This window comes from Prunus avium, chromosome 4 (genome assembly GCF_965620075.1).
Source record: "Prunus avium chromosome 4, drPruAviu1.hap1.1, whole genome shotgun sequence".
Taxonomy (NCBI): Eukaryota; Viridiplantae; Streptophyta; class Magnoliopsida; order Rosales; family Rosaceae; genus Prunus; species Prunus avium.
Genome location: NC_142287.1, coordinates 35,378,343 through 35,402,853, shown reverse-complemented (window position 1 = coordinate 35,402,853; position 24,511 = coordinate 35,378,343). Strand labels below are relative to the sequence as shown.

At 36.4% G+C, this 24,511-nt stretch overlaps 2 protein-coding genes and 1 long non-coding RNA gene across 3 annotated transcripts; 1 reads left to right on the top strand and 2 right to left on the bottom strand.

Moving 5' to 3' along the window:
* Positions 1 to 63: 63 nt before the first annotated feature.
* On the bottom strand, positions 64 to 2,878 carry LOC110766785 (E3 ubiquitin-protein ligase RMA1H1). Its single transcript, XM_021970159.2, has 2 exons — positions 2,652 to 2,878; positions 64 to 975 (listed from the first exon to the last, which is right to left on the bottom strand). Exon 2 carries the CDS (start codon positions 937 to 939, stop codon positions 208 to 210), a length of 732 nt encoding a protein of 243 aa, XP_021825851.1. The 5' UTR covers positions 940 to 975; positions 2,652 to 2,878; the 3' UTR covers positions 64 to 207.
* Positions 2,879 to 11,231: 8,353 nt separating this feature from the next.
* On the top strand, positions 11,232 to 13,526 carry LOC110766799 (DNA ligase-like protein). Its single transcript, XM_021970179.2, has 8 exons — positions 11,232 to 11,493; positions 11,590 to 11,679; positions 12,084 to 12,143; positions 12,272 to 12,311; positions 12,447 to 12,540; positions 12,975 to 13,034; positions 13,116 to 13,207; positions 13,292 to 13,526. Exons 1-8 carry the CDS (start codon positions 11,402 to 11,404, stop codon positions 13,370 to 13,372), a joined length of 609 nt encoding a protein of 202 aa, XP_021825871.1. The 5' UTR covers positions 11,232 to 11,401; the 3' UTR covers positions 13,373 to 13,526.
* A 4,163-nt stretch (positions 13,527 to 17,689) lies between these two features.
* On the bottom strand, positions 17,690 to 22,498 carry LOC110766801 (uncharacterized). The gene is made up of 5 exons (XR_015835451.1): positions 22,206 to 22,498; positions 21,869 to 21,937; positions 21,263 to 21,596; positions 20,562 to 20,645; positions 17,690 to 18,102 (listed from the first exon to the last, which is right to left on the bottom strand). It is a non-coding gene; the product is annotated as an uncharacterized LOC110766801 (long non-coding RNA).
* Positions 22,499 to 24,511: the final 2,013 nt, after the last annotated feature.

Sequence of the window (24,511 nt, the reverse complement as noted above, 5' to 3'; positions counted from 1 at the left end):
TCTTTTTTTTTTCAGCAAATCAATCTTGGACAGGATTGAGGAGAGGGTTTAATTTATGAAAAATGAAAATGCAAATGATTCTTGATAAAATCTCTAGCATTACCTCATATATTGCACATCCATCTACTACATGTATGTTCACAAGCGTTCAAACCTTTTTATACAGTATACAAAATGGCAAGAGGGAGAATGACCTAAACTCTACCTTCAGAAAACAAGAAGGCACAAAAGCAAGCAACAAAAGAGGAAAATTGAAATTCTGTTTAGTGACTTGTCTGCCTGCATCTCCTGCCTTCTCAGCCTCGGACTGCTACTTCCCGTTAAGTGATATGAATTTGGGTACGCATATAAGCTCTCTGAGTTTCCAAACACCCTTGCATAGACCATTTCCCCAAACACCCCAACCGCCGGATGCTGGTGGATACCTGCCATTGTTGTACTTCCAAGGTTAAGCAGCGGTGCGGAAGAATGTTCCCCAAAACTACCGTATGGATGAGGAGGGCTATATTGTTGGTTTTGATAAGGGTTACGATATGGAAGTTGCTGACCGGTAGGAGATGTGTTAGATATAATAGCTTGTGTATCACATGCTGATGGCCTGGGTGGTATCGCCATTCCCCTGTTGGGTGCCTTTACTTCAAGCTCGGTTTCAGGAGAAGTTTGGCCCCGGCCATAAAGGGGGACCATGGTGGTGTGTGATATATCAGCCTTGCAGACAGGGCATTGAGGGCACTCGTCGGAGGCAAGGGAGGCACTCTGGACGTGAAGCCATTTGTAGATGCAAGGCCAGCAATATAGATGGCCACAGAAGGTGACCACTGGCTCATGTGCAAACTCTAAGCAGATGTTGCAGTCAAAGCCAGCTTTGGAATTTTCTGAATCTGTTGCTGTTCCCGGGATGGATTTACATTCATGTGCAAAGTATTGCTGCAAGGCCATTTTTTCTGTTCTTCCAATTTCGTTCTTCCACCAATACTGCAAAAGATAACACAAACGAAAACCAGTTTAGTACCTTGAGTTTCCTGAATCCTGTGGGACCATCATAACTAAGTCATGGATTAATTTGTCAGTTCCAAATTCCAATCAAATATGGAACTCTGAACCTCAAAAATATAAATCAAATAGTTATTAGATTAAAATTTAAAAGAACAAGATATTCAAAGGTAAAACAAAGTGGCTTAGTGGATTCTACAGTATATTGTAAAGTATTCATGCATTTACATCAAACATAGTAAGACACAGCAGTATTTACAGATAGCACCCACTCATAGCACCTAGGCGGTAGTTTCCTACCAATTTGGATTTTTGCTTCTTATTAATTAATTTCACTCAATTCATATAGGCAGGCATAAGAGATACCATTGAAGACTAAATCACAAATGGAACAAAAGTTTCACTTTAGACATCCATGTGATCCAAAAATTCTGCACCAGGTAAATAATGCTAGAATGCTGTTCCACCTTATAGTTTTTTGAAGGTAGATCTACATTGTAGTTCACTACATCCTTCTATGGTCACTGGTGACTTGGAACCAACAATAAAGTCTAAACCACAAAAGCAATCGCCATAGCATGGAAGCTGATAAAGACAGCTTTACCCAACAACGGCTGCTTAATATGCAGCACTCTCAACCAAATTCACACTCGCAATTCTTCAGAGTTGCGTCTCTCTGGTTTGACATCCAATAAAACCATTGGCCCCAACAATTCTTCTACTTCAAGGTAGCATAATGAAGGACATAGACCAATCTAAACTACCATTGAACAGGCAAAAGAAAAACCAATGCCTAAGAAACAGTATGAAGGAGGAGAGCAACAGATAGGCGAACCCAAATCGGTTCTTATTCACACTCCACCCCCCAAAAGAGAAACTGAACTAAATCTCCATCAAGCACAAAATAAACAGAAACATATTTTGGCTTGTTCTTTTAATCCCAGATCTGAAATGAGGGATTTCACTCTTCCTGTTTATAATACATATAACGGTTAGTTGGGTAGCCTCATCCGAGCCTATGCATCTCACTACCATCTTCAAGTTGTAGGAAAACACTTCAACCATGATTCAGTATATAGACAAACACTAACATAACCCCAAAGAAAACGAAAATACATACCTACAAGTCCCTATACTGCTAAAAACTAAGCTTCACCAAGCTGAATATGCACTTAGAAATCATTTCTCAAGAAACGGTCATAAATTAATAGGGGATTGATTCACAGAAACGCCTTATAACCTCACATCTCTTGGCTTAGAATTTAGTGTTAAATGAAGGTAAATCCTCTGCCACATTTCCACATCCCTACAAACACAAAATAAATGAACTAAAATGACCCCTTTGCTGTGTTCACGAGAAAATTATCTGGGATGAGGGCAAATGCTTGAATTGTTTCCCAAAGAATCAAACTTTCTGAACATTTCCCTTTCTCTTTCCCCAAAAGACTTCCCAAGCCCGAAATCCAAATAGTGATAAGAAATAAGCTAGATCTGTGGCTTACAAATCAAAGCACAAACATCTTCCAAAAAACCAAAACCCACAAATTCCACATGAATTTCAACGTCCCACCGCAAATTGTCTAAGCTAAACAAAGCAAAAGGGGTGAAATTCAAGAAGAAGTCTACCAAGAAAGTATTGAAAATTTTGATAGACATACCGTGAGGAAATATGTGGAAGATCGGCACAGCGATTGTCTCGAATCTTCGAGAACTTCCACGGAACTTTACTTTTCTCTTCTTTTTTGGGAATCTGTGAGAACTTGCAACGAACTTTAATGGCGATTTTTAACAGAGAGACTGAGAGAGATGAGACAAATGGAGAGGAAGGAGAGCGAGCGTCACACAGGAGGATGGGCTGGGAGGGAGTGCCCTTCATCCTGCATTTATAGAGAAATCCAAGTATTTACACACCTTGTATCTCAAGTGGCAATTTCCACTTCTTCATGCGCGCGTGAACCTCGTTTTGGCACTCCTTTTTATTTTCTTTTTCTTTTTTCCGGCACCTTTTTCTGATAAATATAGATTCTTCTTGGATAATAATTTGGTAAATATAGATTAGGAGGAATATAGGATACTTTTTCATCTGGATATTTAATTTGGTAAATAGAGTAGATGATCATCCAACCATATGTGACATCTAAATAAAAATATCTTATGTAGCTGTATATTCCATTAACATGACAATTAAAATGAATACAGTATATTTTTGTTTTTAATTAACTATATTTATATTGTGAAATTGTCAATTTCTTTAGTAATTTTTCACCTTTTTATACTAATTATTTGCAGACACATTTTGTCTTATTTTATTAATAATGTTTTTTTTTTCCAATTATTATTGGACAATATACACCAACATTTTATCATTAGTGACTTTTGAAAGTGATTTTATATTTCGTTGCTATCATGGTTAAATAAACGTACTAAAAATTTTAATATTTTGTTTGTAATTCACGTATCTTAATTTATAAAACCCAATGGTCATTCAATCAAATTTATATTATAATTACCAACAGAGTCTAATCCGGTGGAAAAAGGTCTTGACTCGTAGACTAGTGGTCTCTGATTCAAACCTCCATAGCACCTTGATCGTGTGTAGACTATCACTTGTATTTTTTTTAAAAAAATCCACATCATAATTAAAGTACAGAATTATTAATAATTTTTGGAACGTTAATCACAATATAACAACTATTTATAGAATTAAAAAAACTAAAAAAAACTCTTTTTATGGTCAATACAAATATTAGGACAACAAAACATAAGTTAAATATAATAAATAATTTTAAAAGTAAAAAGATATGTAGCTCTTGTTAAAAGTAGTTATAACTGAGGTTGCTTCATCCCTAATATATCTTATATGAGAAGAAAAGGATTTGGGAAGTAGAGTAGAAATTGTCTTTTTTATTTGACCAATCAAATCCCACATTCGTATCTGAAAGGTCCTCTCTATTAATTTCTTCAACAATACTAAACATAATATTAATAAAAGTAAAAATATTATTATGTCACATATAATAAAAAAGGGGCTTTCGTAAAGTTTTTTTTTTTTTAAAAAAAAAAAAGCAAATTAAAGGTCTTTGCATTATGTGTAGCCCCATTATTGTTCGAGTTCCGCTGTTAACAATTCTCGTTGGCACGCGATCTGTAATTAGCTACATAAATCCATATATGTGGCAGTTGGCAGTTGAGTGTTATGCGTAAATCCTTCTGAGATGAGATTGTAGATCTATTGTGGCGTTGATGGTCGCGTGAGAATAGCCAATCTTCTCCTCAACTTAAAAAAAAAATAAAAGGAGCCGGTCCCCCCATGTTTTCTTCTAGATTGTTGCGTACAAAGGATGAAGGCCCGGCCCCTTCACATAAACGTCGTGGAACCCACCAATTTATTCATTGAAAATCATTTAAAATTATAATTGGCCAATTAAACAGTGACAAGTAAGCAACACATACGATTTTTTAAACGAAATTAACCTTTTTCCTTGAAACGGCACTGGATACAAATAAAGTGTTGTCGTTGGGTAGAAAATGATAAACTAGTGTATGATTCTCTGCTTACGCAAAAAAAGAGAAGAATTAAAAACAAAGATAATAGTTTTAAATTAACTCGAACAATTTGCGCTACTTGTATCAGTTATTCTGCTGTCTGCTCTGCCCCCGGTGCTGTTGTTCCAGAAGCCAGAAACCCTGTTTAAAATTTCAAACGTAAAAAATAATTTTAAAGTGAGAAAGTGAGAAAGAAAAAATAAGGGTTAATTACAATTTAGTACCCTGTACTTACATCCTTAAGACATGTTAGTCCCCGTATTTTCAATTTTAACAATCGCATACCCCGAGTTTGTAAATTTTTTACAATCCGATTCCACCGTTAGGTTTCCGTCAGATTCCACCGTTAGTTGCCTACGTGGCACTATGGTCCCACTTTTTTTTTAATTTAAATTTTAAATTGATTAAAATATTAAAAACCATAAAACCAAAAAAAATTAAAACAAAATATCTCTCTCTCTCTCTGTGATCAAGCTCCAACAGCCCAACCTGCAACCATATCCCACGAACTCAGAAACCCCCCCACCCCCCTCACCAAAAGCTCTTCAGAAACTTCATTTTCTTCCTTAATCAAGTTCACAAACTCCCTAAATGCAATTTCCCGAAGCTTTTCTGGGTCTTTCGAAACTAACAAAACACCATTGTTCCAACCCTTTTCCTTATTTCCCTTACCCAAGAAAACCCTTGACTCGTGTGAGAGCAAGCGAATGACGAGCTCTTTGATTAGATCTGTGACTTTTTGCTGGTCTTCTTCTTCCATTTGTGAGAGAGAGAGAGAGAGAGAATCGCAGGGGGTGGAGGGAGAAGAAAATCGCAGGGGTGATGGGTTCTGGGTTCATGGGGGATAGGGTTGTGGGTTGTGGATTCTTGGGTTGTGGCTTCGTGGTGGTCACGGGGAAATCGCAGGGGGTGGAGGGATAAGAAAATCGCAGGGATGGATGGGTTCTGGGTTCATGGGGGCTGGGGTTCTAGGTTGTGGTTCTCTGGTTGTGGGTTCGTGGTGGTCATGGGGAATCGCAGGGGGTGGAGGGAGAAGAAAATTGCAGGGATGGCTAGGGTTCTGGCAACCACCCAGACTCCCTCCCCCTTCCCCCTCGATTTCTTCTCCCCTTGCCCCGACCCTAAACTCCAAAACCAGAGCCCTCGCGATTTTCTTCTTCCCCCATTCACCGATGACCACCACCCGCACCCAAACCAACCTAAAACCCCAGCCCGCAACCACAGACCCCCTCCCCCTCCACCCGATTTCTTCTCCCTCTGCCCGACTCCAAACTCTAGTCCCCGTCCACAAAAAACTAACGATTTTTTTTTTTGCAAAACTGGGAAATTTACCAAAACTGCAAAAGTCTCAAACTTTGAGAAAAGAAAACTTGTTGCCTTTTGTTTTCTTTCCATCAGTTCATGATCTACCAAACAGGGGAGAAGACACAAGCCAACCCAAAATTCTCATAACCACATTCAACACCCAAATTCAAAAACCAACGATTTTTTTTTCCCAATATGTTGGTTTTTTATTGTACAAAGAGAGAGAGAGAGATAGGGAGAGAGCGGAGAGGAGAGGAGAGGAGAGGAGAGAGAGAGATGCAGACCGTCAGATCTCACCGGAAAGCATCGGCGACGGTGGGAACAAGCTCTGAAGGATGGAGAGAGTGGTCGCCAAGTTGTGGTTGGTAGGTGGGGATTGGAGTTTAGGGTCGGGGCAGGGGGAGAAGAAATCGAGGGGGAAGGGGGAGGGAGTCTGGGTGGTTGCCGGCTGGGGTCTTGGTTCGTTTAGAGGTGGGGGTTTTGGAGGATGGCTGCGAGTGGGCATGGTGGAATGGAGGGGAGAAGAAAATCGCAGCGGTTTGGGAGAATTTTTACACAGAGAGAGAGAGAGAGAGAGAGAGAGAGAGAGAGAGAAATTTTTTGATTTTTTGATTTTTAATATTTTATTTATATTTTAATCAATTTAAAATTAAAAAATTAAAAAATGTGGGACCCACAATGCCACGTAGGCAGTTAACAGAGAAATCTAACAGAAACCCTAACAGCGGAACCACATTGCAAAAAATTTACAAACTAAGGGTATGCGATTGTTAAAATTGAAAATACGGGGACTAACATGTCTTAAGGGTGTAAGTACAGGGTACTAAATTGTAATTAACCCAAAAAATAAACCATAGAATTGATCAACATCTCTCATGCATGTGAATGTGAAATCCACATGTATTAGTAAGTCTCGACTCTATGACATTTGCCAGAATTAATATATAAGGGCAATTTCACTTATTTGCCATGGCAAAGGGAAATGGCTGTTATTATTTATATGAATAGTAGCAGCCCTTGTAAAAGGCTTGTGGTGTTTCCACCCATTGCCATGGCAACCACTATTTACATAAGATATGAGGAGAGGAATTTGTATAGAGTTTTGATGTGGGAAGTGAAGAATATGACTAAGTATTTATTTTTTAAAAATTTTGGAAATTTTAGTATAATTTTATTATTATTATTATTTTTTTCTGTTGTTGACGTCATCGTTGATGTCAGCAAATCTAGGCTAGAACACGTGCTCTTTTTGCCTGTGGGATAGCCTGATTTCGTGGGACCCAGCTGCTGCCCGAGCAGCTTAGGCTCGCTGGAAGACGCATTTTGGGGCTTGGGCCCCCTCCTGCCTTGGCAAGGGCTCCTCGTTGGAACCGCTCTAACATAATTCGTAAGATGATGATATTCTAGGGTTGAAGAAACAGTGTGACTGAATTTTCACCGTTTAATTAACGCCAAAGTAAAATGCTAATGATGATGCTAGACAAGCTCTCCTTGGCCGAATCTATAGCATGAAAAGTGAATGTGGTCATCATCCCACTAGCAATTTTTTGACAAGATGTTCGACCAAATGTCCCAAATAGAGTAAGACATGGTTTTTATGAGCGGAAACCTCCAAAGCTTTTCACACACACACATCCTTTCCGCATTTAATTTCCTTATTGGACCGTTTTTGATTATTTGCAATACCATTAGATTTGTATGGCATTGCTGGCCACCTCTTTTATAAATGTGAACTCCACAAGCGTATGTGGAACCCATAATACACTTATGGATAGGGACTCGAGAACAATTGCATAAGGTGGTGGAATGGGGACCAAGAAGTTTCTTGACAATACATTGGATTAATGGAGAAGAAATTTCCTATCATTGTGTCATTGCCCCTCTCTCTCTCTTTATGAGGAGAAGGAAAGAGATAAATAAACAAGAGAAATGAAACGAAAATAGGGAAGGATAAAATTAGACAAAGGAACATAATTATGAGAATGCAGGGGGTGCATGCATGGAATGAAAGGTCCCTCTTTCTCCTTCTAGAAGACTGGATTGAATTGAATTGGATAGGTACGCCCAACTTACTGAAAACCCCCCTTCTTTGTAGTAAGGAGCAGAGGTGCTTGCTTGGCCACTGTTGAACCAAGTGACATAAATGCCGCAGGCCAGCAACCAAACACTTTTGTCAAATTCAAGCCCGCCGCATAGAGGACGCATTAAATAATTAATTCATAAAATAAATAATGATAATAAAAACTTTTATTTAATGGCATGCATCTTGTTGGTTTTTTTTTTGTCAATCGCATGCATCTTGTTGATCTTGTTGTTGTGTTCTCATGCGCATCACATCGGCACATGCCTCGCCTCCTGGGATTTGTTTTTTCACATGATTCATATTTTTCTGTTTTCTTTATTCACTATAATATTGTTTTTGTTTTTATAATTTAATTTATGGTCGGTCTTGGTCTCTCTTTCTTCCTCATTCCCTTTCGTTTCTCGTGGGTTTTTTTTGGTCTGATATTTTCTCGGGGGTGGATATGAATATCTATTTATATATAAAAATGAACCACTTTAATAAGACATAATTTTCTAGCAAAGTTTGAAACGCTAGAGAGTGGTTGAGTACATCTTCTCAGTCTTGTCCAAATCTGCAAACAATGTGTGTATTTATCCGCCCACGAGACTGATATATGGTAGATTCTGTTAAATTTCAGAGTGACAGGCCATTGACCGCTACTAAAATTCAATAAAAGAATTTAACCAACTGCACATCTTATGTATAATATAAGTTATTTTGAATTTGATAAGGGGTTAGGTGATCTAAAATCGTTGTTTTAATAGTAAAATTGTTGATTAAAGAAAGTTTAGAAAACCTCATGTTTTGAAAGTAAGGTGAGAATGGGTAAATTGTCACATCGTAAAAACGACAGGATAATAAGGCATGATGGCATTGGCTGAGACAACCAGCCAAAGAAATTGGGTGCATATGTACATCAAAGATCAATTCGAGAGGAATAATTGTAGGGGTTCTTAGCTGGGCACCTCACAATTCTGATAGTTACAATGACTGAATTAAGAATTTTATGAAACAAGAGAGAAGTACACCGTATACCGTATACGTACGTGTTGTGGACAGCTGGACCTGCTTCGATTAATTAACCTTCAAATTAATTTAAAAAAATTTGAAAGATAATTCATTAACTTAAACACATGATTCCAAATGGCTAAGAGGTCCAGGGCCAGTGAGCGAGTAGCTAGCTAGCTAGCTAGAGGGCAACTTAGATACGTCCCACAATTTGACCAAATGCATCACAGCTGTCATTTTATATAATATCGAATTATTAATGCAGAGATGCTACTGCCATGATGGAGCCTGCAATTCACACATATATCATATATGGGGCCATGAAAATCTCACACCTAAATTTAGGTCTAATCATGTACGTGAACTCCTTTTTTTTTTGGTTGAAATAAACCCCACACATGAGTCGAGGCCTAGCAAGACCACGTAAGTCATCCATCAACAGAGAGCTAATCCAAACAGGAGCCTCATCAAAGAAGCAAATTCCCAAGTCCATATTATAACTTCAATTTGCCAAACAATCTGCATGAATATGAGATTTTAGGATACTATTATGTGTTGAATAAAATGAGTCTCACATCTGAAACTTGACTAAATAAATTGCAAAATATAATATCTGGTTCTACTACTAATAACACCGAGACTTTTTGTAATAAAACCCGACACTTACTGAGCTTTGTAGGTGATTAAGTTGATGACAATATCAATGTTGTTAATAGTAGACCGCTAGCCCATCTCTATGAATTTAATATTATGTTTACTCATACGTTAGTTGAATACATTCAAATAAGTGAGGAATTGAAGGTAATAAAGATCAAAGTTTGCTTGCGTGCAAATAACGACGTAGGGTTTCTAGAGGCATACATATGATATACGTCAAAAGATGGACCAACCTCAACGACTGTTTACTCTTATTGTGAAGTCTTTTCTTAGACTTCCTTCCTTCCTCCTCCTATTCCTACGATGTTTGTGAGGGACTGGAATTAGTTGACAATTTGAAAACGGATTCCTTTTTGCTTTTCATCTTTTCTAGATACATTGACTAAATAATGACCATCTTTTATGTTGATGGTGGTCATCTTTCACCGCCCAATCCAATAAATGCATGAACTATGTGATCATTGACTTGTGCGACATGATTGGATGGATAGCTTAATGTTAACTTAATGTGCCACGCTTAAGTCTGCACATCCTCTCCCACTTCACTTCAACCATCAAACCTTCCTCCCTCCCATAAGAGAGAGATGAAGGAATTGATGTGTGGACAAGGGGAAGAGAGGGAGATGACTTCACTTCTACAAAATACAAAGTTATAAAAAGAAAAACAAAGGCTCCAACAAAACAAGAAAATAAAGTCTAATGCCAAGTACAAAATACAGCCCAAAAACCACAAATAACCCAAAAAAATACAGAAACCCTAGAATCACATCCTACAAACAACAAGTTGCCACTGACTCCACTGGATTTGCCACCGCCGCCATCAAAAGAAGAAGGCCCAGAGGAACCAACAAATGAGATCTGCGGAGCATTGGTTTTGGGGAGCAAACCACCAACAGTCATCATGCTCAAGCTATCAAAGTATGATAAGCTGCTGTAGCAAGCCAGTAGACAACCAAGAAAAAATTATTCTTGTCAAATGGCCTAACTCACGTCTACTGATTACTGTTTTGAATTTGAACAATTTGGTCATGGGTTTTACCTCAAGTGTTTGAGAATTTGTATGTCTTACGTGTGCATATTAACCTTCAAATTAGGCAGAAATGACAAAAATGATTAATACAATGAACCATAAGGACTAAATTGACCCGTTAAAAAACAAGGGCCAAATTGAAAATCCAATCAAAACATGTGAATCAAAAAATTATTCAACACTTTTATCTTTTCTTTGGGTAAAGGATTCAACACTTTCATATCTCATGTACATCTAAGTTTCAACTGGATTGCAAACATGGGTTTAGCCAAGTTGGTTAGAGCGGATTTGCTCTCTACTCTACACCCGAGTTTGAATCCACCTCTTCATAGTTTAGATTAGATTAAAGTAGACCGACTCAATACCCCTCCCGGTTTGTATGAAAAAAAAAAAAAAAAAGTTTCAGTTGGATTGATTGGGTTTGGCCCATTAACAGAAATTGGATCAAATAGCATGGAGTAAAGCCGGTCAGGCCTTCCTGGGCCTAAATAGCCCAATTTACTCTGCAACAAATAAATAATGGCATGTCCAGAAAGGAGCTTATGGATAACAGGGAGGAAAGAAAAAAGAAATTCAATATAATCAAAACAAATAAATATATTTTAACTTCTATCAGAGAGAAAAAATAAGAGAAAAAGGTTTTACTATTTTAAAGTCGGGTTTTTTAATTCATCGCGGTTATTTAAAAGTTTCTTCAACCTCTAAAGCCAATTTGAGCGCGCGCGAATCTCACTCTGCAACTCAAAAAGCTTCTTCAACCTCTAAGCCAAAACCTCGACTTCCAAAGCGTAACGACAATGTCGACCGCCAAAGCGAGTAACAAGAAGCGCAGGACCGAGCCTCAGCTCGCCAAATCGAATGACCTCGATCTCGATCTCGACCTCTCCAAGTTCGTTTTCCTATAATTTCTTCTTCATCTATTTTGTTTTTGCTCGTCGATTTGTGGACGAAGTTATGAGATTGAGATTATGGTTGAATTTTACAGTGATATCGAAGGAATTATGTCGGCACTGCACCAGATCCGAGAGAAAGCTCACAAGGACGGGCTTAAGAAGAACGAGGAGACCATATCAAGGTGAGCCTAATCATATCGGTCTGGTCCAGTTTGATTATCGCCGAAATTCGAATATCGTTGACCATTTCTTTGCGAGATTAATTCGAATTTCCTTGTTTTATTGCTTAGTTTCCCATTTCGTTTACAAATTGCAATAAATAAGTTGATAAAACTCTGAAAATTGAAGGTACAATTGCTTGCTTGCTTATTTGTGTTAGTTCTGATAGGATTTACAATATGAATCTGTAAAAATAATTTAGTGAAACCTGATGAACGATCTTTTTTTAGTTTTATATGAAATGTTCAAACAGCTACTAATTTAGGCATTTAATTTAATTTATTTAAAAATTTTCTGTTTGAATATCTTTTGATTTGATTCTGTAGTTATAGTTTCCTGAATTACCATTTATGTGTTTTTGCGACAGTGTGGCTGCTGAGGTCAGGTCTGTGATTGATGAACTGAAGTCTAAAGTTGAGAAGGATAGGTAAATAAGAATATTTGAATTCAAACCAGTTTAAGTTACTAAATCTTCTTATTCATTTTCATCCGTAGTTTTACTTGCTGAAGTGTACTCATTTGGATTTGATGCCTTTTGTATTCTTCAATTCTCAGACAAAGTTTCGCTAAATCTCTTTCGAAGAGCTCAAAAGAGGTCTGTGGAAGGAGAAGAAAAGAGCTAAAACCATAGATGATCCTGCGGAGAAATCTGAATTTCTAGTTATTTTGTTTGATGCCCAAATTTTTTATTCTGATTAATAATTTGGTTGTATATAATATATGTATGCAGTGTGAGAATTGCTTGAAGACTGAAACTGCCAAGTTCCAATCACTCTATGAGAAGTTTTGCAAGGACCAAGCCAACCATCTGCAGGCCTTGAAAGGTAGTTCCTTACAGTTTCCAAATCTTGTAATTGCATCTGATTTCTCTTCATACTATAAAGCGTTTCTGTGTAAGTGGATTGTAATTGTAATTAATAACATAAATTCAATTAGATAGGTATTTACCTAATCAGCAACTAGCTTATTTGTCTGCATCTAGTGATTTTGCAAAGTTTCTATACCAGCAACTAGCTTTTTTGTCTGCGTACTTCTGGTTTCGGATTTCTATGGATAGGAAGCCTGCTTTTTTATACTCTGCACACAGAACATGACATTGTCTAATGTCATCTTATGCATGTAGCTCCTTTAGTTTGGCTCCATTTTCCATTAACAAGTGAAATTTAAGAGCATCATATCAAAACTGCAGAACAGGCCTTGCAATTATTAGCTAATATAACCCATCGACTCTGTTAAGCATTGTTGTTCTATTTGACAGGCATCATTTCCAACTATGAAGAAGAGAAGGAAAGGCTCTGTACACGATATGAACAACTGAGTAAGCAACAAAACTCCTTTACTCCTCCTTATAGTGAAATCGAATACACCAAAATTTTCTGATGGGTTGATGTCATGTCAGGAAAGAAAGAAAGGAGTCTGATATCTGAGCATGAGAAAGCTTGTACTGATAAAATTGCTAAACTGGAAGAGTCATTGAAAAAGAAGAAGCAGGTACTCCTTTACTCCTCTTTGTACTGATATCTCCATGTATATGCAAACATGTCTCAAAACCAGATTTTCTGTTTATAAACTCAGGATAACAGAACTTTCAGTGTTCTGAGAAAGACTCTTGGCTCATTTCTGGAGAGTGACGAAGACATCCCGGCTGATGATTGAATGAACATTCAACTGTTTGAGCTCAAGTCTCCCGTTACCTTTTCCTCCTAAAAGATGTTACGTTTATTAATACTTGCAATATGATATGGAACATGGTTCTGCCATAGGTGTAAAGTTGAATTTCATATACAATACCACAATATTGCATGCTGCATGTGCAAAATGCTTAAAATTAGTCACAAATTTTCCTCTATACGATTTCTAGGCACGCCTCACATAAGCAGTTTAATGAACAGGATTGGCAGGGGGAGGTGGGTGCCCCTGTTGAAAAGACCATGGAGGGCGCTTGTTGTGTTCCTACAGATAAAAACATTTCACATCTAGTCATACATATGAAACACAAGCAATTGCATTCTGATCTATTTACAACAACTATATACAAATGACAATACATGTTGTTTCAAATGTGTTTTCTTATTATTCTCCCTTAAAACAATTACTATTACCAATGAAAGAACAACATGACGTCTATAAATATTATTATTTTCAAATATTTTATTTCTTCTGAATGTTTTGTTTGTATATCTCTTATTACTGCATCTTTAATAAGCAATATTATTTTTTCCATTTCAGTCTTGATTAAATAATAAATTATCATTAAAAACTATTGGACCCCAATGCACGCATCTTTAATAAGCAGGACATTAATTTATAGTTTTGATTTTCCGATTTCGTTTGGGATTTTGGTTTTCTGAATTAGAGCAGGAATATTTTGGTGATTTTGAGTCCCAAATAAAGGAAGTTAATTAATGTGGTTTTTCCTTTGTTTTACGTTTCCTTTTATTTTCAAGTTTGTGCTAATACTTCCGAAATTTGTGAGTCTTGTTTGTGACTCTAGCATATATCCTTCCAATCCAATCCAATCCCTCCGTCCTCCTTTCTTTCCATCTCCTCCTAATCTGTTGCATGCGTAAGTATCCTCACAAAAATATTTTACTTCTTCTGAATGTTTTGTTTGTATATCTCTTATTACTGCATCTTGATTGTCTATATTTTAAATTTACCGGTATTTTAACCTCCTTTATTTGTCAGTCTTTAGTTCATAGAACTAGTCACAGAATAAATATAATGAAAAAAATCTAATCTCAAGTCAAGTAAGCATTTCTTATTTATTTGGGTGGTTTTGTTTCATTTCTCTATTGCTTTAACTGGCCTCAATGTTCTTCTTCTTCTAACAGACCTTGTAATCTCTGTGAACTTTGAGATCAGCTTAGATAGATTATACAAGTTTAATTGATGACAGAAAAAGTTAGAAACCATGAATTACACATTTGAACTCATTTCTAATTAAATTCATAATGTTAGCATCTCAATTGCTTATCTAATTGATTTACGAATTTAAAATCCATGCACAGGTTTAGCCAAGGGTTGAGGAGAATATAATTTCAACAACATTTTATGGACTCAGTTTAAACATAGTAAGTTTATTTGCTCAGCTACTACCTAATTAGATGTTCCATCACGTTAGATTTAAGACCATTCATCTTTCAAAAATATAAGATTGAGATTATTAGTTTAGAAGAATTTGCCTCTGGTATTTGCCTCTGGTACAGCTAGATTTACCAACATGTCAATCCCAATGTTCGAATCAAGGTGGTAGGCGGGCTGCAAGCAGGGGTCTAATTCCTAGAGGAGTAATCGGGGGCCATCTCTTCTTTTGTTTTTTTTTTTTATCAACATATAAATGCAATTTTCCTTCTCAAACCCTAACTCTAACACGAGCCGTCTTCCAGCCCCTCTCCACCTCTCTTCTTCCTCAATCCTCATCTCTCTGTCTCTCGCTCTTAGCACCATCGTCATCTCGTCCCTGACCTTGGAGATTCCAAAATGGCGTTTTTTTTCTTTCTAGGCGCTAGCGTCCCCCTAGACCGCCTAGCTCCCGCCTAGCCCGCCTAGACCACCTAGCGACCGCCTAGTGACTGCCTAGCCCGCCTAGACCACCTAGCGCCCGCCTAGCGACTGCCTAGCCCGCCTAGCCCCCGCCTAGCCCGCAAATCTCTATGTATTACCTTCAAACAGGAATCATGGTGGAGGTAAAGAAGCCCTCTAGCAATACCCTGAATAATCTTGAAGCGTCGACCCCAATCAAGCACAGCTCCTCGTGTCATTGGATAAGTAGTGGGTTCGCTCTCCTCATCATCAACGTGTAGTTTTTTCGCATGGTTGATGAGGAACTCAACTCCTTCATCACAACCAACTCTAGCAGCAACGTGGAGGGGAGTTTCACCCTCCTTGTTGGTGGTCCAAAACAATGGCGATTGTGGTGGGATTTGTTTGAAGAAATCTATGTGCTTGAACTCAGCGGCAATGTGAAGTATATTATTGTCCATAGGCGTTTTCTGATGGAGAAGATCATCTGGTACGTCAGCATCTTTATTTTTTCTCAAGAAACCAACGTCACCTGATCTTGCTGCCTTATACAAGGAAGGATCCATATCTATCAAGTAATGTTTATTGATATTTTAGTGGCTGCTATATGTAAGCATCTTGACTTGTGATGAACTCCACAAAGTATATATACAAAGATTATTCCAGTGCGAGAAAGTCTTTTCAGATTCTTTGCTCTTGGTCTTAAAAATATTGGATTCTTGTCTTATCTAGAGTGTATCTTCTAGTAGTCTCACTCGACTGGACTTCAATTGAAATGGACAAGAGTTCTAGCCGTTGTATGGTGAGCCACATATTGTGTCTTACAAGTCTCACCTAGAGGGGTGGGACTCATAAAGACTCTTGGACTCAACTCCAATCCAATCTAACAGTTCCCTGGTAGCTAGTCAAGTAAAGTATCAATCAAATAGTAACCTGTTAGCTAGTCAAGCAAAGTATCCACCACATAATAAATAAAATCAATGACAGAAAATTGATTCTCTTGGTAAAGATAAATTTGCAGTTGTCGATCGCAAGGAAAGCAAATACGTACCATTCCCATGTTTATCAATGGAACAGCTCCAGCCATTCTTTTGCACTCATTAGCGTAGAACTAAGAGTATCAACCGTACATCTCAGAAGGTTTTCCATCTTTATCAATCAAACAGTTCCTACTATTTTAACAACAAAACAATAAAAATAACATATATGCACCAAAACTTCTAGTTGTAAAGGAATTTTGATCAAGCGACATGGGAAACCCTACACGTTCAAAGCCTAGTTGCTTGAATTGGAACAAGTTTACAAAAAACCATATAGCTAGTACTGATTATGAGGGAATAGTAACAGTTTGGGATGTAAATACTTGGAAAGTATGTGATGTTACTTACACATTCTGATTTTTTGTGTGTGATTTGAATTTGTGTACGTATTCCCTCAACCTTCAATTTTTGTTGCTCATGCTTAAATTTTCCATCAGAGTGTCATGGAATATGAAGAACATGAAAAACGTGCTTGGAGTGTTTGATTTTTCATGCACAGAGTGCACGAGGCTTATACCTCGTAGTGATGATGGTAAGGTAGTCTCAAAATCTTTAAAATCTTAAACCAAGTCTTGTATTATGCTTAGGTGATCTGAAATGTAATGCAGTACCCGTTTCCTTTCGGAAAAGCAAAGAAACGTTATGTTGCACACTATATTCTGTTTCTTCTATTTATTAAAGAGTTATTTACCCTAACACCCCCTAAGGGGTAAAATGCTATACTCACTATTTGCAAAGTGACTATTCCTGGTGGGTATAGTCGAGATGTTGTTAACTATGCTACTAAGTTTTTTGTATGCTTGACTTAAAGGCTGGCAGGTTTAGGCTACCAGAATACGTGATATAGGCTTGTTTATGGTTTATGCAGTATATGCAAGTTTGCATATACAGGATGCTAAATTGATGCGTTATGGGTGTAGTATCAATAACTCAGTTCTCGTATTTCAACTGGGAGAAAATAAATTTGTTAATTTTGCAAGAAAAAATTAATGGATTTAGAGAAATATTGATATGTCCTTCCTTGTGTACTTTTGACGTTACATATTGGTTGTCGAATTGTTTAGTATGTTTTAGCAATGCCAATAATTGTGGTGTATGCTTGAGTTAAGGTCTGGCTAACAATACTTAAATATTAGATGCCCCATATTTGGGTGCGGTCACAGTTTACCACCTACCCCATCTGTAATTTAATAGCTAACATAACCCATCGACTCTGTTGAGCATTGTTGTTCTATTTGACAGGCATCATTTCCAAGTATGAAGAAGAGAAGGGCAGGCTCTGCACACGATATGAACAACTGAGTAAGCAACAAAACTCCTTTACTCCTCCTTATAGTGAAATTGAATACACCAAAATTTTCTGATGGGTTGATGTCGTGTCAGGAAAGAAAGAAAGGAGTCTGATATCTGAGCATGAGAAAGCTTGTACTGATAAAATTGCTAAACTGGAAGAGTCCTTGAAAAAGAAGAAGCAGGTACTACCCCTCTCTCTCTCTCTTCCTTGAAAATAAAAAAAAGAAGCTTGTACTAATATCTCCATGTATATATATTTGTGCAAACATGTCTCAAAACCACATTTTCTGTTTATAAACTCAGGATGACAGAACTTTCAGCGTTCTGAGAAAGACTCATGGCTCATTTCTGGAGAGACATCTCAGCTGATGATATGGTACATGGTTCTGCCATAGGTGTAAAGTTGAATTTCATATACAGTACCACAATATTTCATGTAAAGTTGAATTTCACATCTCAGCTGATGATTGGCAGGGGGAGAGGTGGTTGCCCCTGTTGAACAGACCATGGAGGGCGCTTGTTGTGTTCCTACAGATAAAAACATTTCACATCCAGTCAAACATATGAAACACAAGCAATTGCATTCTGATCTATATTTACAACTACTATATATAATATACAATTGACAATACATGTTTCAAAAGTGTTTTCTCATTAAAACTATTACCAATGAAAGAACAACATGACGTCTATAAATATGCATCTCTAATGCAAGGGCAAGGGGCAAGGGGCAAGGGGCTAGTGCTGTTTTAGCCCCTCAAAATGGTACTATTCACAAAATCTTGCCTCTCAAATTTTGTGGTTTTAGTGGTGGTGAGGGGCTAGGGGCTAAAACTCAAAATTTATTAATTTAGTTTGTTATTATTTTATTTGTGATAAAAATCAAAGCATAAGAAAAACAACACAAAAATTTATTTTTGAGCCATACTTTAGAACAACAATTTTGAGCAAAATGAAAAAAGACGAATAAGCAGAAATGTTTGGAGTAATTGAGAGATTTTTTAGGTGAGAAAGTGATGAACAAAAGGAAAAAAGAGTAAGCTAGTTGGGAATTGGAAAAAGTGGAAGCCGCAGACATTCCAAACAACCACCCAACCCTTGTCAAGAGTTGTGTTCATTGGCACATGATCCTTATAAGGGCATAGTTGTGTAATATGCTCACCCACCTTTAAACAATACCTACTTTCACTTGTCTGCAAATTGTAGATTCATTGATAAATACAACAAAAGCAATAAAAATAATAATTGTGAGGACATGACAATGAATGAATGAATGAAGATGATAAAACCCAAAAATCAGTATTGTGAGCACATGACATAGAATTACAACAAATACGATATTATATCATAAGAAAAGGCACCTTCGAAATTGCATAACACATTTTACAAGAAAAAGAATGGATTGAATGACCCTAATCAACTCAAAATATCAGGTATTGTACATATTCTATATTTCATGTTAGTTTAGATCACACATTACATTGGGGTCATGCACTTCTTCTTTCCTTGAATGAAGTTCAATGCAACTGCAGTCTCTCTTTCTCCTTTTACATTGTTATCATGCTGGTATGGTAGCAAATTAGCAATGCATCATAACCCAGTCTTACTATCTGCCATTGCATCAAGTTGGAAAGACCCTTGTCGCATTTTAGATAGTATCATGATGAGTCATAGACGCTCCTTCTAGTGTAAAAATCTAATCTCAAGTCAAGTAAGCATTTCTTATTGGGCTTATTTATTTGGGTGATTTTCTTTCATTTCTCTATTGTTTTAACATGCCTCATAAGTTTTGTGAACTTTGAGATCAGTTCAAATAAATTATACTTGATGACAGAAAAAGTTCGAAATTAACCATGAATTACACATTTGATCTCAATTCTAAATTCCTAATCGATTCCTTATCTAATTGATTTATGAATTTAAAGCCCTTGCACATTCATAGCCAGTTTCTCATGAGAGGGTGGGAAGCAGTAGCATTGATTACATTGCTGGCAATTATATCCAACTACTTCCAGAGGTTGTCGAAGCATCACTTGGCCCTCATATCATGATTCATATGCATACCTGACACTGCCATATCACTTGGCTCCACCTTCCCTTTTCTATGTGTACAATTTTATTTATAATTATAGATCATGTGCTGCAAATTGCAATTCATTTGCGATAAAAACAAAATGCAATGTAGATATCAAATGATGATAGGATGTATGGCTAAACAAAAGCATGACATTAATAGCAAACGACATGAAAGACCACTCTTTTTTCTTTTTCTTTTACTGTATGCAGTCAATCTCATCCAACATAGGGATACGAAGATTACAATTATTTAAAAACATTTCAAATAAAAATTCTAATTATTTTTTAAATTGTAATTAACATTTAATCTTTGCTTTAACTTTTAGAGTACATAACTCTCCTTTCTCTACTACTATTTCAATGGAAAGAACAGGAACCAGTATGAGGGTCACAAGAAATATAAGTGGGGACTCCGCTCGTGGCTTGGACACATATAAGTCATGTGTTCACCATAATTCCCACAATGTAAACAATTCATGAGAACTGCACATCCATCGCTTTCGCCACAATTGGAACAACATGAGTCTCTAAAGTGGCAACCACAACAATTACAAAATACCATACACCTTTTGCTAACAATTGTGTTCTTTGGGACATGATACTTATAAGGGCATAGTATCGTAAAGTGATCACCCACCTTTAAACAATACTCACATTCATGACATGCGTGCAATTTGTTGATCCATTGTTAAATACAATAAAAGCAATAAAATAATTAGTTATTATTATTATTTTTTAAACAATGAATGAATGAAGATGATAAAACTCAAAAATTTGTATTGTGAGCACATTACATAGAATAACAACAAATACATAGATGTTATGTAATAAGAGATTAAAAAAAACGAATATATGTAAATAGGGAAGCTGTAGGTGCATTTTTTTTTTGGTCCCTAAAATCAAAAGCTTACCAATAAGTTGTTCAGTCTCCGATTCATCAGTATCTGATTCATCACTCTCCGATTCATCAGTCTCTGATTCATCACTCTTGCTCCCTGTTTCCATGCAATTACATTGTTAAATACACAATGAAAAAAAGGTGATGATGCCAAAGAAGTTCGAAGGAATGACATCTATGATCCCATCAACAAATAACGATATTATGCATCATGCAGACACCAAAACAACTTGGCTGGAAAAAATCATCTTCAAAAACTGATCCAAAATTTTGGCATGATATATACATCCTCCATAATTACACCAACAAAAATAATATAAAAACAACACTTTGTTTTTTCTAAACCACACAATGAATAATACATGGAGAAAATGTCATTTGCAACATGCTTTCACCTAACGACAACCATGATAAATCAATTATATCTAAATTTCATCAATTAGAAAAGCCATGCCACCATCTTCAATTATTTCCGAAAAATAAAACAGAAACGTGCAACACAAATATGTTGTTGAGAAATACACTCTCAAAAATCATTTTCATCTAAAAGTAAACAAATAAAAGTAGGATATTGTACGGGACGAAATTCTACTAGAACTAAAACGCTAGTCATCTCAAAGGGAATTTATCATACACAAAATCTGAGGCATAAAATTAAATTGCACATAATCTTCGTCACAAACTCTTAAATTAAACGAAAGAGGAAAAACTTACTGATTGGCTTGGGCCGGTGGATTTGCAAAGGTGGAGACACAACGCCGCCGTACGTCCATGATTGTGTGTGAGTGAACGGGATTCTCCTTGCGGCTCGGACACATATAAGTCATGTGTTCACCTTTCTTTCCACAATTTAAACAATCCATGAGAACTGCACATCCATCGCTTCGGCCACAATTGGCACAACATGAGTTTCTAAAGTGGCAACCACAATGATTACAAAGAACCACACACCTAGTGCTAACAATTGCGTTCTTTGGGACATTATGCTTGTAAGGGCATAGTTGCGTAAAGTGATCACCCACCTTTAAACATTACTCACATTCATGACCTGTGTGCAATTTTTTGATCCATTGTTAAATACAATAAAAGAAATATAAATAATCATTTATTATTATTTAAAAAAACAATGAATGAATGAAGATGATAAAACTCAAAAATCAGTATTGCGAGAACATTACATAGAATAACAACAAATACATAGAATAACAACAAATACATAGATGTTATGTAATAAGAGATTAAAAAAAACAAATATATGTAGTAGAGAAACTGTAGGCGCTTTTCTTTCTTTTTCTTTTGTACCTAAAATCAAATGCTTACCAATAAGTTTTGCAGGCTCCAATTCATCAGTCTCCGATTCATCAGCCTCTGATCCAACAACCTCGCTCCCTGAACAAGGGTAAAAACCAAAATAACTTGCCTGGATTCAAAAGTTTGGGATAATACATATATCCTCTTATTACACCAAGAAGGGTAAAAAAAAAAACACAACACTTTTATTTTTCCAAACCGCACAAAGCCAAAGCAAATTTCATATAATCTTCCTCAAAAACCCTAAAAACAAAAAATCAAGACCATACAAGAGCACTAAGACATAAGGTAAAAGTATAATTTTCCATACACAAAAGTTGAGGCATAAAATTTAAAGCATACATACCGATTATTGGCGTATCGCAGTTGAGGGGGACCATAGCTGGTGAGAAAAGGTCATTTTCCCTGCCGTCTTTATCGAGCACCTCCGACTGAGAATCCAATTTCAGGCACTCCAAAGATGAGACGTGGTCCATGACTGTGTTCTGTAGAGCTTGGGGTTTGGTTTTACGGTTGTGAAAGAAAAAACGACGGGTTTGGCGGCTTTAGGGTGAATTGTGAGATAATGAAAGAAGGGCGATTCTTATTTACTTGGGGTGGATTAATATTATTTTTTCCATTTTAGTCTTGATTGAATAATAAATTATCATTAAAAACTAATAGACCCCAATGCATGCTTCTTTAATAAGCTGGACATTAATTTCTAGTTTTGATTTTCCGTTTAGGATTTTCGTTTTTTCAACTAGAACATGAATATTCTTTGGTGATTTTGAGTCCCAAATAAAGGAAGTTAATGAATGTGGGTTTTCCTTTTTCCTTTTCTTTTCAAGTTTGCGCTAGTTTTGACTGGTTTTGATTCCCGACTTTCATATCAATACTTTGAGCAGAGGTCGTGGCCTGTCTCATCAATGGATATCAATCTTGTCAAGCAGATCAGAAATGCAACCCGGAAAGTCAAGTTCGATGATGTTTTTAACCCCTTTTGGCTTCAGTGATATCTCCCTTCCCCTAAAGGGTTCCAAGTATATTTGACGGTTCGAATGCATTGTAAAGTTGTAAGATTAGAATGAACATGCTTCCGCATCAATTACTTTGCATGGTTGTTTACCAAGTCTTCTAATTAAAATAAAGAATACTAACCCCATAAGAGAAGAAAAATGTTGAGAACTTGAGATAAAAACCACCTTTTACTTGAGACATTTTCTAAATAGATGGGTTCTCACATTTTCAAGGACAAGAATATAATAAATGTGCTACAAATTGCAATTCATTTGGGATAAAAACAAAACACCATGTAGACAGTCTTCAAACTTTTTCTTTAACTCTAGAGTCCTAGTACCATTTCAATGGACATTAGTTTGAAGAAAAAGAACCGTATCATGGTAGCAAGTAAAAGCCGGAGGATTATGTTTCCCCTCACATTTCGAGCAAATCAAAGGCAAGTGTTTACCTTGCTTCCCACATATTGGACAATCCTTGAGAATTGCACATCCTATGCTTAGGTCACAATCAACACAACATGAGTCTCTAAAGGAGACAGCAACAAATAATACAAACAACCATACAACCCTCACCAAGAGTTGCATTCTTTGGGGCATCGTACTTGTAAGGGCATAGTTGGGAAATATGCTCACCCACATGTAAACAATACTTACATTCACTTATGTGCAATTTGTTGATCCATTGTTAAATATAATAAAAGCAATAAAAATAATTATTTATTGTTATTATTTTTTTAAAGACAATGAATAAATGAAGATGATTAAACCCAAAAATCAATATTGTGAGCACGTTACATAGAATAACAACAAATACATAGATATTATGTCATAAGAGAGAATAAATGACTCTATGTAAATAGAGAAGTTGCTGTCACATTTTTATCCTTTTTTAAACATAATAAAAAATTAATGGGGTCTAGCCTAGTGAAAAAGGGCTTTGACTTGCATATCATTGGTTTTAGGTTTGAACTCCCATAGCACATTGATAGTGTGTGTGAGAAACTCACCTCTACTTGTAGGTTAGACTATCGCTTGTATTAAAATAAAAATGGAAAATTCAAAAGCATACCAATAAAACTCCTAAGTTTTTCCTTTGTTATTTCTTCATCCTAGGAATCTTCGAACTCTGATTCTTCAGTCTTGCTTCTTATTTCCATGCAATTACATTGTTAAATACAAAAAGAAAAAAAAAGGGTGATGATGTCAAAGAAGTTAAAAACAAATACATATGTATTATAAGAGAGAAAAAAAATGAATATATGTAAATAGAGAAGTTGCAAGCGCATTTTTTTTGTCCCTAAAATAAGATTAGAGGGAGGGAGGAGGATATCACTTACCAATAAAATAGTTAGACTATTGCTTCTATTAAAAAAAAAAATTTCAAAAGCATACCAATTTCTTCATCCTTCTTCAAGCTTGCTCTATGTTTCTATGTAATTACATTGTTAAATACAAAAAGAAAAAAAAAAAGAGTGATGATGTCAAAGAAGTTAGAAGGAATGACATCTATGATCCCATAAACAAATAACTAGCTATATTATTAAAAATTGATTATACTTCATGCAAACACCAAAATAACTTGGCTAGAGAAATCTAACATACGAGCTGTTTTCAATATGACATATAATGAATAGATATTATGTCATAAAAT